General features: G+C 47.0%; 4 protein-coding genes across 4 annotated transcripts; 1 reads left to right on the forward strand and 3 right to left on the reverse strand.

Moving 5' to 3' along the window:
* Positions 1–202: 202 nt before the first annotated feature.
* On the forward strand, positions 203–2,875 carry ckap4 (cytoskeleton associated protein 4). Its single transcript, XM_029164103.3, has 2 exons — positions 203–683; positions 1,378–2,875. The coding sequence occupies exons 1-2, from the start codon at positions 366–368 to the stop codon at positions 2,452–2,454; spliced, it is 1,395 nt and encodes a 464-aa protein (XP_029019936.1). The 5' UTR covers positions 203–365; the 3' UTR covers positions 2,455–2,875.
* A 119-nt stretch (positions 2,876–2,994) lies between these two features.
* LOC129604535 (inhibitor of nuclear factor kappa-B kinase-interacting protein-like) lies at positions 2,995–3,945 on the reverse strand. The gene is made up of 2 exons (XM_055511147.1): positions 3,742–3,945; positions 2,995–3,656 (listed from the first exon to the last, which is right to left on the reverse strand). Exons 1-2 carry the CDS (start codon positions 3,943–3,945, stop codon positions 3,129–3,131), a joined length of 732 nt encoding a protein of 243 aa, XP_055367122.1. The 3' UTR covers positions 2,995–3,128.
* A 401-nt stretch (positions 3,946–4,346) lies between these two features.
* Positions 4,347–6,745, reverse strand: ikbip (IKBKB interacting protein). The gene is made up of 3 exons (XM_029163208.2): positions 5,963–6,745; positions 5,766–5,883; positions 4,347–5,252 (listed from the first exon to the last, which is right to left on the reverse strand). The coding sequence occupies exons 1-3, from the start codon at positions 6,172–6,174 to the stop codon at positions 4,347–4,349; spliced, it is 1,236 nt and encodes a 411-aa protein (XP_029019041.1). The 5' UTR covers positions 6,175–6,745.
* Positions 6,746–6,879: 134 nt separating this feature from the next.
* Positions 6,880–12,131, reverse strand: arfgap3 (ADP-ribosylation factor GTPase activating protein 3). The gene is made up of 16 exons (XM_029163207.2): positions 11,959–12,131; positions 11,282–11,400; positions 11,106–11,178; positions 10,864–10,995; positions 10,656–10,736; positions 10,476–10,554; positions 10,320–10,379; positions 10,195–10,241; positions 9,972–10,123; positions 9,751–9,882; positions 9,536–9,661; positions 9,308–9,451; positions 9,083–9,203; positions 8,875–8,962; positions 8,656–8,780; positions 6,880–8,560 (listed from the first exon to the last, which is right to left on the reverse strand). Exons 1-16 carry the CDS (start codon positions 12,025–12,027, stop codon positions 8,543–8,545), a joined length of 1,566 nt encoding a protein of 521 aa, XP_029019040.1. The 5' UTR covers positions 12,028–12,131; the 3' UTR covers positions 6,880–8,542.
* Positions 12,132–12,791: the final 660 nt, after the last annotated feature.

Raw genomic sequence — 12,791 nt, forward strand, 5'->3', positions numbered from 1 at the left:
TCTTCGCCACAGGGGCATTGTGTACATCAAAAAGTTTATCTGCAGGAGCACTGGTTGAAAAGTTGTCCAAACTATTCGGAAACAACAGAGAAATGAACTCTGCAGCCGGGAAACAATCGGCGCAGTGTGTTACGGTCGTTAAACTGTACGCGGGCAGAGCCAGAAGTTTAACACGGGACAACCCCCATCCGCATACCTCAACACTAAAACCCTGCGGAGAGACACGCCGCGCTCCCTGATACGCTGCTCCAGCCGGTGGGCCTGGACTGGAAGCGCTCCGCATCCACGACTGCAGAACCAGCGGCGCTCGCGGCGCATCCACATCGCAACAGACGCGCGCGACGCCGAGCGAACCCCCCCTGACGATGGCGAAGAGCCGCAACAAGAACAGCGCCGGCGAGAAGAGCCCCGCGGCCCCGCAAGAGGACGCCGGCAAGAAGGCGCAGAAGAGCGGCGGCGCTAACGGGGCGAGCGCCCCGGGCTCCCAGGGGCCACGGCCGGGGAGCTGCCTCGGCTCTCTGGCCACCACCGTGTTTTACTTGGGCTTAATCGGCGCTGCGGGCTTTGCGGCTTTTTACCTACAACAAGTTGTGGAAGAAATCCGCCAGACGAGCGGCAGGCACGAGGAGAGCGCACGGCTCGGCGCAGAACTGAGCACGAAAATGGAGAATGTCGCTCAACAGGTAGGTGGAAATGGATGAGTCACAAAATAGACGGGGAACGAGATGCACGACACAGTTGGAGGCTGGGATGTGGAACAGGTTGGTCATCTTGTTGCTCGGGGCAGAGAAGGATGAGTTATCACTGCTAGAAGAGGGCTTCCTCTATTTGTGAACGCATGAATAAACACTAGGTCCTAGTGGAGGGTCAGTTCTTGCGCACAAACGCGTCCATGGGCTCATTCAGTGCCATCCTAACGTGTTTATTCTTTCCTCATTCCTGCAGGGACTTTTCCAGCAGGTTGTGTGTGTGTGGCTCATCTAAATAGTATACTGGTCACAGTACTTCCTGTTTTTTTTAACTTGCAAGTATTAAATACTTGTAACATTATATGAGTGTAATGTAATGAGTGTGTAGTTGATTCAGAAGATTCTCACTTAAAATTTTATTTTACTACTCAATCAAATGTAACAGCTTTGTTGAGGATTATAAAATATTGATATTTGTATATGTACATTTATAAATAGTGTGAGAGGCAAAATTATGTAAATATTATATAAAGACAAATCAATTATTTAGCTTTAGACGCAACCTGTAGGAGGTAAACATAGATGTTAGAGCCTTTGGGTCCTGTTCTGGAGAACAGAGGGTTCTTGTTGGACTTGATGTGATGTTTGGTGTCCCGTTGATGACTACGCATGCTGTCCCCTCGCACAGGTGGAGTCTCTGAGGAGCGTGGTGGACGGGCTGGAGTCGTCGCTGGGCATCACGCGCGTGGAGCTGGAAGGCGCCGTCAGTCGGATGAAGAAGGGCGAAGTGGAGACCAGGAGGGTGGAGGAGGCTCTTCAGAAGCTCCAGAACGACCTGCTCCGGGACCTCTCAGAGGGCATCAACGAGGTGAAGGAGGCCCGCGAGAGGGACTTCTCCTCCCTGGAGAAGACGGTGGAGGAGCGCCTGGCTGAGGTGAGTCAGTCCATCACAGCCAGCGTGGCCGAGTTCACCGAAGCCCAGGGCGAGGCGCAGAGCCAGCTGGCCGACCTCAAAGCCCGGCTGGGGGACATGGAGGACCCGGCCCTCATCAAAGAGGAGCTCACTGCCATCGTCAGCGCCGTGGCTGAAATCAAAACGGCCAAAAACGACGCCGACTCCTCCGCCAATTCGCTCCGGGATCAGATAAGCTCAGTGAGGAACGAGCTCCAGACTCGCAACCACGAGGTCGCCTCGCTGTCCAAAGAGGTGGAAACCATGAGGTCAGCGGTGCAGGAGGCCGTCGGGAGCCTGAAGCAGACGCTGTCTGCAACCGAGGCCGGCGTCCAGGCTCTGAAGGACAGGACGGAGACGCTGGAGGGCGGGATGCAGCAGGCCGCCGACGCCGCCCGCTCCGCGGAGCAGCGGGCGCACGAGGCGGCGGCTCAGGCCCAGAAACGCTCGGACGACCTGGAGGCCAGAGTGAAGGAGGGCGGGGACGCCCTGTCTGAGGTCAGCGCCAAAGTGGAGTCGCTGTTGGCCAAGTATGACGCGCACGAAAGCGCCCTGGCGACGCAGAGGGAGGCTGTGGAGGGAGCGAAGGCCGGCGTGGACGAGCTGGAGGCGCTGAAGGGCAGAGTGGAGGAGATGCAGTCGGCCGTGGACGCGCTGGGCGGCGCCCACAGCGAGCTGGTCCTGAAGGACCCCGGCCTGGGCCAGCGGGTGGAGGAGCTGGAGAGGAGGATGGATGCCGTGGAGGAAAGCAGCGCTGAGCCGGAGCGGCGGGAGAGTTCGGGCGGCGCCGCGGAGGACGAGCAGCAAAGCTAGAGGTTCCCCGTCGGGCACTGCTCCTCAAAAGCACTGCAGGAGACGCACGCAGGCGCTCAGGCGTCTCCACAGCCCCCCAGCAGGACGGAGGGAGACGTCAGGACACCAAAGCATCCGCCAGCGAGGACCTCCATCAGGCCTGGCGAACAGCTGGAGCACATAATATTAGAAGAGCTGAAGGATCAGGACGTAGCGGGGCAGAGCTCGACTGCTGATCTGTGACTTCACATCCACACTCATTCTGCACTGTAGTTTGATTTTCCAATGTTTGGACTGTTAGACTTTACACTTTCAGGGCCAGGGCTGTTTTTGGGGCCCCGGGATGGAACAGCGAGCTCAACCTGAACGTGTTTCCCAAGTTTACTCCGACATGCTGCCTTTGTGTGTGTTTTTTACATGAATAAAAACTCCTTATGAAGGATTTCCTTCTGGTGTGAACTCATTGTTGATGCTGGATTGCTGTCGTTACTGTGACATATGGGTGGGAATGAAGATTCACACTTACTGATAGGTGTGGTGCAAAAACCCCAAAACCAAAAGTAAACTGCATAATTTATTATTTCTGAATTAATTGAAACCTGAATACTACATTAATCACATCCTTTTAACAACACCCCAGATTTATTTCAACAAAGAGTGATTTCACGTTGACGCGTGCATCTCTGCTACATCGGCTATTTCACCAACACCTGTCTAGTTGCCACACTTAAATCTCCCTGTGCTGCAGTGAGGTTGGATAAAGTCTGTCTAAGCTCAGCGATCTCCTGCTCTCTGTGAGTGAGATCCTCTGCCAGGCGTCCTATCCGCAGCATCAGATCCGACAGCTGGGGCCCGAACGCCCCGAAGTCCCTCTTGATAGCAGCCACCTTCGGTTTGAGGTCGCTGGCGTAGGTCACTGTTCTGATCAGACGAGCTCTGCTGCTCTCCAGATCCCTCACGCGCTCCGAGATCTGTTGGTCCGCTGCCGCCAGCTCGGGGATGTTCCTGCGCAGCTTATCTATGGCCTTGGTGTTGCGTTCGGACGCAGCGCGGAGATTCGACACTCGTTCGATGCTGCTGGCCAACACGTCCCCGATGCGTTTGACCATGCTGCGCTCCACCTGAGTCGCCTTGTCCTCCAGCTCTCCAACCTGGGCGAGCAGGGTCTCCAGCTCAGTCTGCAGGCCGTCCATCCTGCGCACGTCTGTCCTCACCGACGCCACCTAGAGGGAGAACGGAGAAGGGCGTTGACAAAAACAGGGGTCTATAAAGTCCATATCTGTCTAGAAAAGCAGTAACTGGACATACTTTGTTGGTGAAGTCCTTAGTGATGGCTGAGGTGCGCTCTTCAATCTGTCCCACAGCGCTTCTCAGCCCAGCGATGCTCGTCTGAAGCTGAGTTCGCTTCTCAGACAGCCCGGAAGCCCACTCCTTCAGCTGCTGGACGTCCTGCTCCAGAGCGCCCAGCTGGAGCTGCACGGGCGCCCGCTGGCCCCGGAGGTCCTCCAGCATCAGCTGGACGCCTTCACACTGAAACAGACCATGACGTGAGTGACAGGAGCAGAGAGAAGAGGAGGAAGAGGTGTCAAGAACTAATCAGACTACTAAAAGTTAAAAAGGTCATTTTATTAAATATTAAATAAACCCAGTGATGAAATTATTAAAATACTTTAAAGTGAGGCAGATAAATTCAATGTAACAATTCATTTATAAAGGAAAATTGTCAGTAACAGAATTTCTAGGAAAACACATTTGAAGAGTGATGTTGTAATAATGTAAACCAAAGCACTGAATCAGATTCTTTGAAACATTTATACAAACAGAATGAAACAAAACTTTATTACTTAATGTGAATCTCCTATAGAAAACTAAGAGGAATGTCTGCTCCTGTTCTCTAAATGTGAGTAACAGCATCATTCAGGGAGGTTTTCTTGAAAAGCTGGAGGAGGCTCGTTCCGGGCGTCCTCTTCCCACTCTTCATCTTCCTCATCATTCCATCCTTCCTCTCCCATAGTGTCAGACTGCGTTTCACGGTCCACCCTGTTTTCCCTCAGCGTCATGGTGAGTTCACGGACCGCCTCTTTGACCACGGACAGCTCGTTCTTCATCTTCAGGATGCTGTTGTGTGCCTGCAGGGTGTCCAGCTCCTGTCGGATCTCCAGGATTTCATGCACGGCTTTCAGCATACTGTCCTCCGTCCCAAACACCTGCAGCGTCAGCTCCTCCAGCTTCTTCTCGGCCCCGCTCAGATCGCCCCCGAGCCTCAGGATGGCGCGGACCGCCTCCTCCACCTGCGGCAGGTGCTCCTCACACTCCTGCAACCGGGGAATTTGCTCCTGCAACTCATAGCTGAGTTCCACCTCCCGCTTGGTCAGGCTGGTCATCTGCTCCTCCAGCTTCTGGATCTGTCTGGTGTTCCAGTCCAGCTGATCCTGCGCCCGCTTGGTGTCATCTTCCTCCGTGCGCTCCAGCGCTCGGGCGTTCCTCTTTGTGCTGTCTTCAAGCTCCTGCAGCCTCTCTGCCAGCGTCCGTGCCCTCCGCTCGGCCTCGTTCACCCGCTCCGTGGACCTGGTGTGCGCCTCCCGTGATTCCGCCTTGAGCGCAGCCAGGTCGGAGGAGATGCTAGCCAGGCGCTGCTGCCAGGTCTCCGTCACGTTGAGGAAGCGGGCGTTGACGGTCTGCAGGTCGCGGGAGGCGGAGCTCTCGTCCGCCTGCATCGCCATGACAGCGCCGTGGAGCGTGGAGATGTCCTGCTGGAGCGTTGTCGCCAAGGAGACGGTGGAGAGTGCCTCCTGTAGGTCATCCTCAGAGGCGGCAAGCTGCAGCCGCAACACAAAACAGGAAGGCTGTTTGTGTGGGAGCCATACGGTCGCCAGGTTTCATACCATGCATTCAACAAATCAAAGCTCATGCACAGGAGGAGATGCGGAAGATGCTGAGAGGATGTAAGAATAATTTGTTGAAACTGAGAAAAATTCTGACTAAATGCTTGAGGATTTAGGTAAAACTTCAAAAAGACAAAAACAAATGAAAGAACATCTGATGAATAAATAAAATATTTTATCTTTTTCGTCTGTTCATACTTTTGAACCCTCTCCACTCTTCCACTATTATTAAAAGGAAAAACCCACATGATTCCTTAGTTGTGCGTACATGTAATTACAACTGTATATGAGTAAAAAAGAAAAAGGGAAACTTCAGTCAAATTATGCAAAAACATTGATTCCATTGAATAACTGAAGCAATTTAACCATGCTGAGAATTCAGCTGTCTTTTATTTCCTATTTTCTAACTAGTAGGACGTGGTTTGAATGTGGGGTGAAGTGATCCACCTTTTTCGACACCTTCAGGACTTCTGCCTCCATGTCGAACAGACTCGAGGTCTTCTCCTGCAGTGATTTATATTTCTCTTCAATTTGGGAAACCTTCTCATTCTGTCGTAGCACCATCCTGGAACAGAAACAGTCACTTTCTCAGCGAGGCCAAACTAGAAATCATAGAAATCAGTCATTTCTGACCGTGAACTCACCAGCTCAGAGCTCCGCACGCCACAAGCGACAATAAGCACATGAGGCTTTTAATGTCCACACTCCGACTCGGATTCTCGCCTCCAGTGCGGTTTCCAGCCTCCGTCTTCACTTTGTCAGCATCATTTCTGCAGTTTGCTGCCAACGTTTGAGAAACTTCATCCGTGTGTTTTTGTGATGGAGTTTTCTTCCTCTGCTTCAACTCTGTAGGCATTTTAGCGCAGTGGCGTTCAATGTCTTATTAAAAAGAACAGAATAGTGTCCACCGCCTATTAGTTACGTTTTAAAATAAAATAAGACTCGTGTTTTAAAGACGCGAGCATAATAAAGTGCAGTGATGCGAGAAAGTACAACTATCTGGCTAATTTTGGAAAAGTTGCTGCTATTATCATTCCCCACAATTCCCTGGAACACGCTGCATTCAGGTGCCCATTCAAAGCTCGTAAAACCGAGTTTACAATACCCTGGGTGGAAACTTTAAAATAATCTTGATATGAAACCACTACTCTACAGAATGATTCGTAGGCCATGTCATGCCGCAAACTCCAATCATGTCCACTAAAGTATGTATCATTTATTTTTTGCATCTCATTTAGCCGTATTCGTGACATTCATAAATCCGACAGGAAAATAAGCACTACAAACGCGTCAGCTAGCCACGTAAGCGACCGCCAGCCCCTGCCCTCACCGGAATAATGACGTCAAACGAATAAATCCTTTCACATAGTAATCAATTAGTATAATATTACAATTATTAATATGTTGCTAAAATATCGAATACTTAAGGCACAGAACAAGCACAAATATTATTTTTCTTAAGTGAGAATTTCATGATGATCATCACGATTGCAAATAAATTGCAATTCACACAGGGCATAGAAACACAGCTTGATACTTAGACAAATGGTTGAGACAGAAGTTGAAGCAAAAGCCATTTATTTGGTGTGTTTTCAAAAAACGTCACCTACATTTTGAGTGCGTGTCAAAAAGGCCAACATTTGATTATAAGTAGCTTCCTATAAATGATCATTCAAAGCCTTATATATCATTGGGTGAAGCAGTTTGTCATGTTCTACATCATTATTTCATCCATAGTAAACAGATTCATCCCAGTGGCCTTATGTCACCGTATATTCAGGGTGCGTCTGTATGCTCTAATAGCTATAAAGGACATGCAACTTACACAAACGGATACGTTTACCGATACATGACGACGACAACAGAAAACCCAAACAAGATCAACAAACTAATGTCTAGCACGGACGCAACTCAGCTTAGGGGTAAAGGTCCAATTACCAGTACCAGTACATTAAAGCAAAAGCTGCCATGTGCAATGTCGATCAAATGATGTGCAAATAAGGTTTTCTAGATGACTCCACAACAGGTGTGCTAAACCAAGATATTTGGAATCCAATGCAAAGTGATGGAGTATGGACATATTTGGACACTGGAGGATGTTCAACCTTGACTTCACCCTTGTCCCTTATCTTAGCACAGTAACATAGAATTGAGTAATTTAGAATCATGGCAAAGCAATTACCAGGTATCAAGCTGTTCCTCGATTGCTTTTAAATTTCCAATGTAGTGCTTTTTCTGTCTAATTGCTGCCTGTTCTGTGGCATGATAAAAGATAACGGCTGTATGTTACAGTAAAGGGATCGATTACATTCACTTTGAAGTGGACACGTAGTGCTGAACAATAAACGCTACAAAATAGCATCCCACCACATGAGCCCATTAGATAATAGGCCAGGAGACAACACAGGCGCCAGCATCAGTTTATAAAATCTATACAAGAAAGTCGGCTATGTTTTGATTGCGTGTTATTTAAAGCAAAATAGTTTGCTGCTTATGAAGCTGCAGAGTTTAGCTCAGCATTAGCGGATCTTCTCTTCATGAGAGCACCAAGCTATCGGTTCAGCTCCATTTTCAGTCTTTATGCCAAGCTATGCAGCTATTGGTTCACACTCTTAGTGATATCAATCTCTACTATTCTTGACATAAAAAAAAAACAAAAACCCAACAACGTCTGGTCACCCAAGGCCTTGTTATCAACTTTTGGTCCAGTCCGTGGAAGAGCAAATGTAAGGGCACTTGGGGACTAAAAGGACACTTTAAACCAGAGAGAAGGCGCAAGATCTAAAGAATAAAAGTACAATATGACACAGAAGAGTGTGTGTGATGAGTGCAAGTACTAACAACTGAACTGGGGTTTTAACCTTGATAACTAAAAGAACTAAAAAAAATAAATCCCTCCTTCATAACACCACAAACGTTCAGAGTGCTACATACAGCATTTCTAAATATTTCCCCCCCAAAACCTCAAAAGCAACTTAAGCAATATACTGCAAACTGAATGCACCACACACAAACCTCCATTCAAGATGCCTGCAGGAGGACAAACGTTGTGCTTCAGTTATCTCGTGTTGTGGAGCATATTTTGATGAGACGTAGAGCAGACTTGTTCAGAGCAAAGATGCAGTGTTCCCTTTCCACCCAGGCAAGAAACCACCACTCTTTTGAACAGGAGCTCACTCTGGTTATCAGAGGACGACTACCAATGCTGAATGAAGCAACGTGACTCAGGAACTGTAATGATCCTGAACAAACAACAGTGAGTGACACCTTAAAATCTGTATTTAACTGGATGTAAATATGCATGATTGAGATTTATAACGTGCATTTCGTGACCAACCTGAATTGAGCTCACTACGCCGCTGGCCATGACAGAGAGTTTTCCTGCGACCGAGCGAACGCCGTGTTTAAGCTGTGACATGTCAGGAGCACTGGGCAGCACGTTGGTGAGACGATAAGAACCGGCTGTGGAAATTGTTCAAAGAGTCAAGTAGACATTTTGCCATTTGCTAGCACGCTCATAATAATTTTGGAAAACTTCAGTGCAGGAGGCTCCTACCGCTCTGTTTCTTTGGATCATCAAAAAGGTCCGCTGAGCTTATAGCAGAGCTCCCAGAAAATCTTTCCAGTCTTGTTTTGGCTTCATACTGAAGAACAGAAATGCAATCTATTTATATATGGTCAAAGTCCCATTTATAGATTTACTATACAATTTGATTTTAGAAAATACACTCTGAGTCAGCAGTCCCGTCACCCAGAAGACACACCTCAGAGTTGTCTTGTTTTCCAAAGTACATGTCAGAAGAGATGGCTTTCACGTCCTCTCCAAACTTTTTCTGAGCTTCTCCACTGTCTGCCACTGGTTCTGGTTTTCTTCTCGCTGTGGGCCTGATGATAAATGAGGATTGGAAAAGGCAGCAGTTAGGATAATAGCCGCAGTTTGATCGACAAGAAGCTGTACAAAGTCATGATCACAAGACACATCATCCTACCTGTCATCCTGTGATGATATAACAGAGGACAAGTAGAAATCAGGCTCTGGTTTCTTGCTCTCCTTCATCCAGCCTCCTCCATCGCCCCACCTCGAGGAGAAACTATCCGATGTTTCCGTCTCATCCTCAAACCGAGACAAGACTCTAAAGAGAAAAAAGGGACAAAACAAGGTTTTACGTTGAACGGTCATCAACAGGTTAGACAGAAACTGTTGGTCTTCATTTAACCTGGAACTAAAGCTGGCTTCATCATTGTCCTCATCCATAAACCGCCGCGCTTTGGTGGCCTTTGCCCCCACTGGATTCTCCTGCTGGATGATGTGCATGTCGGATGTTACAGAGTGAGAAACTCCACTGCAGATAGGAGTAGAATGAGAGCAATGAGGGACACAAGAAGCTTGTTCAACCACTTAGACAACCAGTATTTATGGTAATTGATGTACCTCCTGATGCCCAAACCCATTCCCAGTCTCTCAGCCTGCTCCTTCTTCTTCCCCTCCAATCCCTTTAACTTCTGCTCCTCTAGTTTTCTCTGCTGCTCGAGATCTTTATAGGCCAGTCTCAGTGATGGAGCGCTGAGTAGATGAGGAAAAATTCAGATGAGTTTAAATCACTGACTTGGAAGCACGACACTAAATTGTAAATACTTGTATAAAATACATACATGGATTCCTCGCGTTGAACATTCATCCTGGCACTCTGAGCCCCTTCTTCTTTCTCTCGGAGCTTGTCAGCAGCTTGGGCCTTCTTTTCTAGCTCTGAGAAACTCTGACTGCTAACCTTTTGAGCACCCAGGCCACCTTTCTTAGAGGCCAACTGCAGGTGGACAAATTAAATCATATATATGTATGTGTTTACATGAGTAATACAAATTACATTGTACATACTGTTTTCTTGGCAGCAGCTGGCTTCTTTTTGAGAAGCAAGGATGGCTCTGGAAGGTTTGAAGGGCAGGAAAATGAGGTCTTAAGCATTTGTTTTGTTTATCTGAACTGTTAAAGAATTTACTAACCTGGATTTGCTTTTGGAGAAATACTGAGCATGTCCACACTTGGACCTTCATCTGGATTACCTGAAAAAGTTTACTGTATTGGTAAGAACCCACATAAACAGAATTCAAACACCTTTATTCAAGTAAGAGATATTGTGCAGGGGAAACAGTATATACCATTTTTGTCTTCTTCTTTTTCTATAGTTGAAGTGGAGCTTAGACTCATTTTTGCCATATTCAAATTATCAGGGACACCCTGGACATTTAAAAGACAAACATTGTGAAATGACTGATCCTCAGTGGGTGTTTGAATATCCAACAAGCAGACAGGTAGATAAGGAGAAAACATCTCTTTACCTGTGCATGAAGACTGAAGAAATCCACCTGTTTGTCACCTGGTGATGTTGGCGAGAGTGGAGCCTGGCTGTCAAGCCACAGCTGAGGAAATAACAGCAATAAAATGATGTGGCTATCAATGCACTTACAGATATGTTTTTATACAAACAGATAAACAACCAAAGCCAAAGTCTGTTGGATTTAATCACTCTGCTGTGGAGAACATTACCTCAGTGCCATGGCATCGGGTAGCTTGTGTGGCCAAAGTCTTTATCTTCTCTCTGTAGAGCTGAGCAGCTCGGCTGTTGTACTTGGCATTGGCAGCACTGGCCGTGCTCCCATGCTGACTGAAAAACCCAATCTGTTAAGGGAAGGTCAAATCACGGAGAAGGAAATACAAATGATCAAGTTGAATAATGTCTGTGGGGAAGTTCTCGGATTACAGTCTGTTGACAGCGAGCTTGTACTCACCGCAGTGGCATTGCCGCCAACTTGCATACACCTCAGCTGGAACCACGACCAGTTAAAATCCAGCTCAATAGACCTAGTTAATGCAAGACCGTGAGCTAACTCGGCTGTTCGACTCAGACATTAGTCATGCTAAAGTATGGCTTAGACATGTTCTGCGTAAACAGCTCCTGACTTGCCTGATGAAGCTGAGGTGCACTCCGAGAGACCTGTGGGTTCCAGAGCAGTCTATACACAGGAACACGCCATATGTGATGCTGGCCCAGCTGGGGTTCTTAGCTGCACAGTCAAAGCAAACCTGACAGAGGAGGCAAAGGCACGAATGCGATAAGACTAAAATCAATAAGAGGGACGTGGAAGTAAACATCTGTGTCACCGCCGTGCTCAACATTAGCTGGACATCTGCGGACTCAAACAGCTGTTCGTGAATATGGTTCAACTTCTTTATAAAATGAACGCGCCAAGGCAACTGTGTTGATGATTTCAGCTAAAAGGTGTTCCCACCCTCCAACCACTATTTTAAAACCTGACAAAACACTCGAAGAACCTGAAATTCATAGCGCTAACGTCGCCACCTGTCAAAACGTAGCTAGCTAGTCTGTCTGCAGGCAGTCACTTTGCTAACGTTGCGTCTGGGAACATTTAACGAGTTCCTGGTCTGTATTCACCTATAAACGTCCCCAACGTCTGACTAACGTGTTTAAACAGGCATCAGTGATTTAAAAACATCATATCACATATCGGTTAAATGTTATCCAAGCAGCCTTGGCGTTTGTCAAGGTGCGACGTGTCAGATATTTGGTTGAGTCGACTTCCTTGTTGAAGAGTCAACGTCTGCTGTTTGTAAAACTCTCACCTTGTTCGTAGGAATAGAGCGTAGCCGCTTGAAAATAGCAGAAATGTCCTGTTTAGTGGGTTCTGTCATTGTTCTGCTTGTTGGTCAAAGGCGCAGCATGAAAAACAGCGCAGCATTTGCCCTCAATTTTAACCACATACGACACGTCAGGCAGACAACACCGTGGTCTGGCGCTGATTGGCTCAAACAAACACGTGGTTATGTTATTGTTGCAAAGGCCTCTGGGCAATGTAGTTTACATTGCAGTCAACTTTTTAAATTGATGGTATTTTGTTTTTAGCATTACCTGCTTGTATTTTACCATTAAAATATTATTTATATTATTCACAATATATTAAAACAGAAATCACATTAGGCTTAGACTGTTGATAGTCCAAATTTCTTTATGTATATATGTTGCAATTTCAAAACTAGATCAGCAAAAGAAGATGGCCCTGCACTGGACTGCTGTAAATACATTACAATGCCCTAAACCTTTGATTCATGGGCATTCCTGCATATGGCTCAAAGCAAAAACTAGTTTCATTAAAGCTCTTCTTTGGGCTTATATTAGTCTCTGTAAATATGCTGCACAACCAGTTTTTATGTAGAAAGGTGATGTCAAAAGCTTTTTTCCTCATCAGACCAGTAACTTTGCTCATTTCTGAGTGAACCTTTTCTGATTAAAGAATGTCAGCTGCTTCTAGTTTAGTAAGTTTTATAGCTTCTTATTTTTTAATTTAATAAAGACAAAATGTGAAACAAAAAAATGCCCAATGCGCACAATTTGTAAACCAGACACACACACACACACACATGCACAAAGTTTAGGACCAAAAGTAAACAAAACCAAC

Source organism: Betta splendens, chromosome 9, assembly GCF_900634795.4.
Source record: "Betta splendens chromosome 9, fBetSpl5.4, whole genome shotgun sequence".
Classification (NCBI taxonomy): Eukaryota; Metazoa; Chordata; class Actinopteri; order Anabantiformes; family Osphronemidae; genus Betta; species Betta splendens.

Coding starts and splice junctions, on each gene's coding strand:
- ckap4 (XM_029164103.3), top strand. CDS start 366: ATGGCGAAGAGCCGCAACAAGAACAGCGCCGGCGAGAAGAGCCCCGCG. Junction 684..1,377: donor TGGAGAATGTCGCTCAACAG/GTAGGTGGAAAT, acceptor CCCCTCGCACAG/GTGGAGTCTCTGAGGAGCGT.
- arfgap3 (XM_029163207.2), bottom strand. CDS start 12,027: ATGACAGAACCCACTAAACAGGACATTTCTGCTATTTTCAAGCGGCTA. Junction 10,124..10,194: donor CAGCTGCTGCCAAGAAAACA/GTATGTACAATG, acceptor GTCCACCTGCAG/TTGGCCTCTAAGAAAGGTGG. Junction 9,452..9,535: donor GAAGCCAGCTTTAGTTCCAG/GTTAAATGAAGA, acceptor TTTTCTCTTTAG/AGTCTTGTCTCGGTTTGAGG.
- LOC129604535 (XM_055511147.1), bottom strand. CDS start 3,945: ATGCTGGAGGACCTCCGGGGCCAGCGGGCGCCCGTGCAGCTCCAGCTG. Junction 3,657..3,741: donor CTAAGGACTTCACCAACAAA/GTATGTCCAGTT, acceptor TTCTCCCTCTAG/GTGGCGTCGGTGAGGACAGA.
- ikbip (XM_029163208.2), bottom strand. CDS start 6,174: ATGCCTACAGAGTTGAAGCAGAGGAAGAAAACTCCATCACAAAAACAC. Junction 5,884..5,962: donor GCGTGCGGAGCTCTGAGCTG/GTGAGTTCACGG, acceptor TTTCTGTTCCAG/GATGGTGCTACGACAGAATG. Junction 5,253..5,765: donor TCCTGAAGGTGTCGAAAAAG/GTGGATCACTTC, acceptor TTGCGGCTGCAG/CTTGCCGCCTCTGAGGATGA.